The sequence below is a fragment of the Mus pahari genome, chromosome 2, assembly GCF_900095145.1.
Source record: "Mus pahari chromosome 2, PAHARI_EIJ_v1.1, whole genome shotgun sequence".
Lineage (NCBI taxonomy): Eukaryota > Metazoa > Chordata > Mammalia > Rodentia > Muridae > Mus > Mus pahari.
The window spans coordinates 129,980,373-129,989,554 of record NC_034591.1 but is presented as its reverse complement, the minus strand read 5'-3'; the positions used below and the strand labels follow the sequence as shown (position 1 = coordinate 129,989,554).

Sequence of the window (9,182 nt, the reverse complement as noted above, 5' to 3'; positions counted from 1 at the left end):
CTTCCTTCCTTCCTTCCTTCCTTCCTTCCTTCCTTCCTTCCTCTCTTTCTTCCTTCTCCTCCTCCTTCTTCTTTTTGGTGTCTTCATAACACGGTTTCTCTGTGTAGCTCTGGTTGTCCTGGAACTCACTATGTACCAGGCTGGGCTTGAACTTATGGAGATCCACCTGCCCCTGCCTCCTGAGTGCTGGCATAGAAGGCCCCACCACTCCAGGCTACTGCCCAGCTCCTTAAACTGTGCAGGTCACATAAATGAAATGTGGGAGGTGTAAAACAATCAGCAAAGGCCAAAGGGTTCTGACTGTCCAAGGACTGAAAACTAAATCAAGATCAAATCTGTAACAAGCCAGCTGTTTTCTGGCAGTGCTCACTGGTGCTGTACCTCGGGCCTCACCACAGCCATGGTTCTGACCACATGGTACACCCTGCATCTCCTGTGCCCTCATGCCACTCAGCACCAATAAACACTGCCTGGAGCATCTTAAACTCGGCACTACTACATGTTCTAGACTGCAGTGCTTTTACTATAGGTAAAAGGCTTCTGCTCTCCCAGAAACATAACGATTTAATTATGGAAAGCAAAGACTTAGCATTTTCTCAGTCTTTCCTCGGTGTGTATAAAGTTAGCCTAGCCCTACATTCTACTGCTAGAACGTTTGATATCTCTTTACATTTAGTTCATGTATGTATGTGTGCATGTGTGTGTGTGCATGTGTGTATGCATGTGTGTATACATGTGTTTGCATGTGTGTGTATGCATACATGCACGTGAGCTGTTTGGGCTCATGTATGGAAGTCAGATTACAGCTTATGGGAGTCAGTTTTCTCCTACCATGTGGGTTTGGGACCAAACTCAGGTTGTCAAGCTTGGTGGCACTTTTACCCATTGAGACATCTTGCGAGCCTCAGAACATTTGGTTTTAAAAACTGCTGTTGGAGTTGCATAAAAGATTATTCAATATTTTTGTCTTGGGATTAGGATAGAATTACAATTTCTGAAGTGACCCGGAGCACACATTTGAAGTTGTGAACCATATATTTATGCAGTGTCGATCAGTATTGATGGTCATGAAACCAAAATATTGGTCAGCTCAGAAAACCATTTAAAGACATTCTGCATCCCGCAGTATCAAATAGTCAGCCAAGATCTGCTTCTTTATGTAAGCACAGCCACCTCATTAGGATACAATTTTGCTTTTGTTTTAACAAATGACAAAATTCTATGTATACCAAAGAATCTTTTTCAAAGAAATTTCTTTAGAATTTATCATCAGTAAGTGTTTGGTTTGTACTTTTATTATTATTATTTTTATGTGCATGAGTATTTTGCCTGCATCTATGTCTGTGCACCACATATGTGAAATGCCTGTGAAGACCAGAAGAGGGCACTGGATCACATGTGACTGAAGCTACAGATGGTTGTGAGCTGCCATGTGGGTCCTGGAAATCAAACCCAGGTCCTCTGCAAGAGCAGCCAGCGCTCTTACCCACTGGGCCATCTCCCTAGACCCTGTATATCTATTTTGTATTCCTATATACCCAGGGCCACATATAAATTTCTTGACCCAACAGAATCTGTGTGTAGCAGAGTATAGAAATTCCTGCTCTGATGTCCATATCTCCATCGGGGACATATTCCTCACAACACAGCCGCAGTAAGACATCAATGGCTAGATTGGCTTTAACTTCTCCATGTCTTAATGTGCTTCTTATACTTCTTGTATCCCTCCTCCAGCAATGCAATGAGGGCATGACTATTGATAGTCTATGTCCCTACAGAGAAATGGAGGCACCGAGAGGCAAGGCCACTTGCAGCATGATGTCATGGAGCTGAGTGGAGGGGCTGAGAACTGGATGGCAGGACTCACAGTCCTAACCGCCAGTCATACTGCTGTGGTGGCAGACAAGAAGCCTGTGTTTTTCTTAGACCTGAGCTCTAACCATGCATACATGAGAAAGAGAGGCTCTGTCAGGCAATTACCAGGATGACCGAGGCTTACATGGCTTGCTGGGCCCACTGTGAACTTCTTCAGCACAATGAGCTTGAAGAGACCCCTCTTTGGGGGTGGAGGGCTGGCATATGAAGCCCAAATGCCTGCTGATTAATAGTCTTGGTTGACTGGAGTACTGGCTCCCCAATGGCCCCTGGGGAGAGGCTCTATGTGCTAGGGTCAACCCAAGGCAGTCTGGCTGGGAGTCAGCGATACCCACACCAGCACCTTCCTATTAGCTTCTCCAAGGCATCAATCAGATTAACCCCCCCCCAATTTGTATGTGACAAATGGCTCCATTCTGTGTAATTAACCAGTGCTTAATGAGGCCCTAATCACCACAGCCTGACTTTCCTGCATGGAGAAACCCGAGGTGGAACCACTGAGGAGAGAGTGGGAAGTAGACCCTCACCCCATTCACTTGCTCTAACAGCGGTCACGGTCACTCTCATCAATGTGACAAGAGGCAAGAACAACAACAACTCCAGCACTCACACTGAGCAGGAGACCTGAGCTGCCTCCAGGCACTCCTGACTGAATAGGATGTTCCTGTTCCCCTGGACTTTTGGGGCTGGAGGACAACTGGTAAGAAGGATCAGAGATCTTTATAATGGCCAGAGGGATGGGGAATGAGCTGAGCACACAGTGGGGTGTGATGGGAAGGGAAGTGGGGGAGCTCCCCTGAGGCTATGGCCTTGGAGGAGGTGCGGAAGAGGGCTGGCCTCTGTTTCACCCCAGCTGCCTGATGAATTCCTGTTCCCCACTCCTTCCTGTTTCTTACACAGCCTCTCTGTGTCTCTCAGCAACGGATCTCCCTCCCCTTCCTTACATTATCTTTATGCATCAAACAGAGAAAGATGTCTGATCTCACCTTCCAGATACCTGACACAGAACAGGGACAGAGTGGCTGATGGGTGGGATGAGCTCATGGTTTAGAAGACCATCTCAATTCGGGGTCAGGGAGAAGCCCACCTCACCTGCACGGACAGGGAGGAAGGAGGAACAACACACAGGGGGCTGAGACTGGAGCACGTAGCAAACGGCACCCCAAGGGCCAGCTCTGAGAAAAATTCCAGAAGAGCCAGTATTAAACTTGAGGCCATGATAAGGAGCCTCAAGTACTGGGCCTGAGAGCTGAACTGTTTCTCTTCATTGGAGGGTCACCCAAGGGATGATGAGGGTTGGCCTGACAAGTCCCTGTGTGACTTTTCCTGTCTAGCAACATCTAGCACTGACACGGGACTGACTGAGAGCTCACTGAGGGTCTGTGCTCACCCTCACGGAAGAGCAGATACCTGAGTAACAGAGAAGGCGCCGGATCTGTGCACAGCCACAGGGGCCGAGGTCTCAGGGCAGGCGTTGGATAGAGCACACGGCTAACGCCACCTACCTCTGTCAGCATCACCAGGCCGAGGAAATAGGAGATGATGGACAGGGCCAGGATAAGCAGTTCTCGCCGGTAGCCCCGCCGGAAGACCTTGGGGTACATGTCTACCACGGCTGTCACCAGACTCTCCACACACACAAACTGGAGGGAGAGAGACAGCGCATGAAGCCCAGGAAAAGGCCAGTCCCGGTACCCTAGTTCCATGTTTCCTTCTCACTGGCCTGCCCTCCACCTTCACACTCCACCCACAGGCATGAACGCAAGCCCAGCACCAACGTGCTCCAGTATATCCACTGAGTGGACCAGGAGGAAGATGCTGAGAGTACAGGATGTACCGCACGGGGTCGCTCAGTGTGCAGTCCAGGCTGTGAGGACTCCTTCTCCCTCGTCGCTATCACTTACTGATCTGGGGTTTGTGAATTACAGGAGACCTAGCCTCTGCCCTTGAGGCAAGGCAGGAATCTCAGAACTGTCCTGGGAGTTTGGCCATCTGGCTGGCAGCAGGCTCTGGCCATTGCCTTTGACTTCTAGGACTGTGACAGTCCCCAGCCCGATGGCAGGTGGAAAACCACACTCAGCTTTGCCAGCCAGGTGCTGGCAACAGAGCCCAGCTGTGAACCAGCCTGCTTCTGAGGTGGTCTCCCACACCTCTGTACTGCAAATGGTGTCTGCGTTTGCTAGTTACCTTGTTGAGCACCCCTAGTTGTCTGGTTCACATCTATCTTTTGAGACAAGGTGTTTCCATTCTACAATAAAGATTGGGGCACGGAGAGGGGTGGTGACTCTCTCAAAGTCACACAGCTAGGAGCTATTCAAAACTGATGTTCACCCCTGTGTTGCCTCCACAACAAGGGCTGGAACTGTCAGTCTCTCCTCAGGGTCTTGAGGGAGGGAGATGGGATTCGACGAAGGCTGCTTACCCAAGAAGCCAATGGGAGTGTGGGCTGCAGATGTACACAGGTAGGAGGCGCCCAAACCCAGGTATCTGCCCCAGCAAATCACTCAGCACCTTTAAGCCTTGGCTTCTGCTCTCAAACCCAGACAATGAACGGGAGCCCTCAGCTCATGTGACAATTAGAGTGTGGGCACATGGCAGAAAAGCCAATGAGGCCAGCTCAGTGGGGCATAGGCAGTCATGCCTCAGTCGCACCTCTGTCAGTCCCATAGCCTCTGCAGAGCTCTGATTTCTGAAAGGCTTTGCCGACAACAATGGAAGAAAAGCTATCGGCAAAGACACCCAGCACAGCTTAGTGGTTTCTGGGGAAGGATTCTGGCTCCAGAGAGAAACTGAGCGTGGCTGGATTGACAGAGCCACAGGCCAGGGCTTGTGTGCTCAGTGACTTTCGCAAGGTCGTGGATGGGACTGTGCTCATCAGACTAACTTGGGCACTATCCTTCCTAATGTAGGAGGATCGCGGTGGCTTCCTTTGTCAAAGAGGGCTTCTCCTCTGCAGAGCACAGACTTGTCGGCATTACTGATAGCCACCAGCGTGGTTGGAGGCAGTCTTCTGAGTTCTAGACAGCTGGCTGTGCTCAGCATCAGGCCGAGGCTGTATTCTAGGTCTGCGTGGCGAAGAGAGGCCACAGGCTATAAGCTGGGGGGCCATGGGGAGGATGAGAGTGGGCATGGAGAGACACAGAAAGGGAGGGGAAGCTGGAGTAGAGGCAGGAGGGGATAGGAGCATGCAGTTCACTCCTAGAGCTGAGCATGTACCTGCTCTGTGGACCACAGCTGCGTAGTGAGGGACAGATGGATGGACAGAGGTCCACAGGGACTAGTGAGCATAGAGCTGGTGGGAGAACGTGCTGTGGTTCCAAGAGGATGCCAGGAAAAGGTCATGGAGACATTGTGACAGAGCCAGAGGAAGGATGTCCTATGTGCTCCATCCATGGCTCAGTAGGGATGGGGACACAGGGACCCTTGGTTACATTGTCATCATTCAATCATAATTATTTTATTAGCCACCGCCCATTCTCTTTAGGATTTGTTTCTGCTTTTCCAAGAGCTTCTAGCTGGATAGCATTTATCAGAATGAAAGGACTTAGGGCGTCATCTTAAAGACTAAAGTGGGGTCTCGGGAGATGGCTCAGCAGTGAAGAAACTTTCTGCCAAGTCTGAGAATCTGAATTTCGTCCCTGGGACACAAGTGGTAGGAGGAGAGATCTGATCTCCACAAGTTGTCCTCTGACCTTCGCATGTGTACTTTAACAGGTGTGTGTCTATACACACACAGGATTAAATAAGTGGAATACATAAATGCAAAAGAATTAAAACAAAACAAAGCTAAAAAACCCAAACACTTAAATTGAGCATTTTGGGTAATGAAAACAAGGTGTGGAAAAACACCAAATACACATGTCTGCGGCTGGGAGGCTGCCAAGAAGGTGGCAGGGCTGCTTGGTGGCCTGATGTCCAAGGTCAGGAAAGGGCTCTTCAGCCTAGAAGCTGTTCCTAAGAGTGTCACCTGTTCTGTCTAGTCCCCTGACCTTCCTTTCCCCTCCCTTCCCCTTACCTGGGTGTCCCTTCCCCTCCCCCACCATCTCCTTCCCTCTGCCCTCCCCCTCACCTGACTGTCCAGGCCCAGGAAGATGAGCATCATGAAGAACAAAGTGGCCCACAGTGGGGAGAGGGGCATCATAGTGACAGCCTTGGGGTAGGCGATGAAAGCCAGTCCCGGACCTGGAAGGGAGGGAGAAAGTTCAGTGTTTTACTCTAGCAGGTAGGTAGTGGTTGCAGGCCACTGGGCCAGCTCTCACTCAGATCTCCTGTCAGTACTGTGCAGATGCACCATGCTAGTACAGACCTATTGTGCAGAGGGGCTGGGTGGGTCTGGGCTCAGGGCAGGCATGTCCAACCCACAGATCTTCCTCTGTATTCACCTGCAGGGCAGAGTCTGTTCTCACCAGGACCAGACAGCGGCTTCATCTAAGCAGGAGCAGAACAGTCTACCTAAACATGCTTCTGAGAAAGGTGGGATGCCACCAAGCAGGGAGTGCACAGAAGGATTACATAGTACAGCCAATCTATCCTAAGAGCCACGTGTAAGTGTGCTTCCCACTGGATCCTGAAAAGATGCCCACACCACAACCACCATCAAGATACACAATGTTCCTGTTGCTGCTAGCCGCTCACCACTTCCACCTCCATCAGAATCCTGGACTAACTATTGATAGGATTTTTCATTTAAAAGATTCTTTTTAAGGTGTGTATGTGTGTGTGTGTGTGTGTGTGTGTGTGTGTGTGTGTGTGTGCGCGCGCGCAGTGCTTGTGGAGTCCAGAAGAGGGCATTAGATAGCCTGGAGCTAGAGTCAGGGTTTTTTTCTTCTTTTTCTTTTTCTTTTTTCTTTTTAAATCTCAGATTAAGATAGCTTGTGCTGTTTAGGGTGGAATGGCTGGGGTAACAACCACACACTTCACCTATGAAATGTTGATTTCAAATACCCATGCAATTTTGTCATGGGAAAAATTAAATACTTAAGCAATTAAATAATCACAGCAATGTTTGAGCCTGCATGTCCTTGCCAAAACTTGATACTGTTATTATTTCAGATTCAGGCCATAAAGTGACTGAGTATTGTCCTATCACTTTGGTTTTAATTTGTGTTGCCTGGGGACCTTCAAGTGCTTACTATTTAAACAAATAACCTCTTTTATTGGTCCTTTTTTTTTTTTTTAAATTGGTTGAAGTTTTTTTCTTTTTCTTTTTTGTTTTCTCCCCCTCCCCTTTTTTTTATTGATGGGGGAAACTAGGCATCATGGACATTTTTTTCTCAGGCTATGACTGGCCCTTTTCTGCCTTTTTATTTAAAAAAAAAGATTTATTTTTATTCTATGTGTATTGGTGTTTTTCCTGCATTTATATCTGTGTGCAGTGCCTACAGAGGGCAATGGATCCTCTAGAACTGAAGTTAATAGGAGGTTGTGATCAAACATGTGGTTGCTGGGAATTGAACTTGGGTCCTCAGTGCTCTTAACCACTGAGCCACCTCTTGAGACTCCTTTTGTTTTTAATATTTTGGGAGTATTTATTTTTCCCCAAATACTTGTTGCTAGTATATAAAACAGAGGTGTTTGTATTTATAATCTTTTATGTTTTATCTTAGTAAACCCAGCAGTTCTCATGAGAAAACAAATTCATAGGTGTGCCACGCATCCTTCTCATAGAAATACCAGGGCAGGATGCTGATGCTGCCCCTAGTCCTTGGTGAGGCTGGCATCTGCATCATCTCCATGGTGAATCATGACTTTCCTCTCCCAGGGCAGGAGCACTTTGAGATCACACAGGACCCTGCTTCTCTCAAGCCTTCCCTGAGATCCTGGTCTCCATTGGAGTGTTGCTTCGACAGCCATTATTATGATGGTGTTTGCTTAAGGACGCCCATCTTACTCTGTCCTTCCACACCCATCAGGATTCTGCAAGCATGAGCTGTCTCATCGATCACTTGGTGATGCCTTTATGCCTGTGTGAGCTCCTCAGTGCTCAGAGTTTTTCTCTGGATTATGGTCTTGTGATGGTCATTATTTACTTTGCTGCTCAAGTTGTCCCAGCATGGGCCACCAGGGGGTCCTTCAGGTAGATCCTGCATCCTTCTGATGTGTCCCCAGCTTTATCTTCTGGCTTCATTGTGTCCTGGCCCAGACCTGGCCCTAATTGCCTTTTCAAGGAGCCCTAGCTTCAGACAATGACGTTTAGAAACCCAGGCCTTGGTACAGTGTGTTTGTTAACTGAGGGTGTTATTGCAGACAGCTTCCTCAGCACGTTCATCCCTCCTGTGCATGACCACATGATTCTAACCAAACATTGAAATCACGAGTTCAAGCATAGAAATCCCTTGATTTCCAATATAGTACAGTCTGACGCCTGTTCCTCAGAGGGAAATAAGAGCCTTGAGATCTACATACACTTGCCAACTAGTCTGCCCTGACACACTCATCCTATTCAGCAGAATCTCGAGTTCAGATTCCTGTTCTGACACAATACACTCCGGCTATGTCTTTCATCTTTAGCTGCCAGTACCTGCTTGGCACACATCATCTATTCTGAGAGTTCTGTGTTCCTTAATGCCCAGTGTAGCTACAGAACTGTCATTCTACATAGTGAGGTCACTCTTACTAGCTTATATTCCATTCTGGGGGCCCACCCCATCTTGGATGGGCTGTGAGACATCACCCAGGGTTCAGGCTATGAGGAAAACACTCTGGGAAGCACTGACCTTTCTTTCCTTCCCCCACCCACCCTTGCCCCTTCCTTCCTCCTCCCACCCCTTTCTGCTCTTCAAGACAGTGACCATTCTCTGCTTTCTAGTCCTTTCTGCATCTCTTTTGCACAATTGACAACACATCTCCATTTTTCCCCAATGAGGGATAAACACTGATATTTATTTTTCAATTTTTAAATACATACCAATTTTTTTTCCAGCCAAGTTTCACTGTGTAGCTCAGGCTGACCTGAAAACTCACTGTACTGACTGTGTTTATATCAACTTGACACAAGCTAGACTCATCCAAGAGGAAGAAGCCTCAATTGGAAGATGCTTCCATAAGATCCAACTGTAACGTATTTTCTTAGTGATCAGTGGGGGAGGGGCCAGTCCATTGTGTGTGGTGCCATCCCTGGTTGGTGGTTGTCTTAGTCAGGGTTTCTATTCCTGCACAAACATCATGACCAAGAAGCAAGTTGGGGAGGAAAGGGTTTATTCGGCTTACTTTTCCATACTGCTGTTGATCACCAAAGGATGCAGGACTGGAACTCAAGCAGGTCAGAAAGCAGGAGCTGATACAGAGGCCATGGAGGGATGTTCTTT

General features: G+C 48.2%; 1 protein-coding gene across 1 annotated transcript in view; it reads right to left on the bottom strand.

The window, feature by feature from the left end:
• The window catches only part of Slc6a11 (solute carrier family 6 member 11), a 119,362-nt gene that overhangs the window by 8,104 nt on the left and 102,076 nt on the right, over positions 1-9,182 (bottom strand). The window contains exons 9-10 of the mRNA XM_021190390.2: positions 5,945-6,057; positions 3,381-3,518 (exon numbers count right to left, since the gene is read on the bottom strand). Of these exons, the coding sequence (XP_021046049.1) occupies positions 3,381-3,518; positions 5,945-6,057 (251 nt within the window). The remainder of the gene's footprint in view (positions 1-3,380; positions 3,519-5,944; positions 6,058-9,182) is intronic.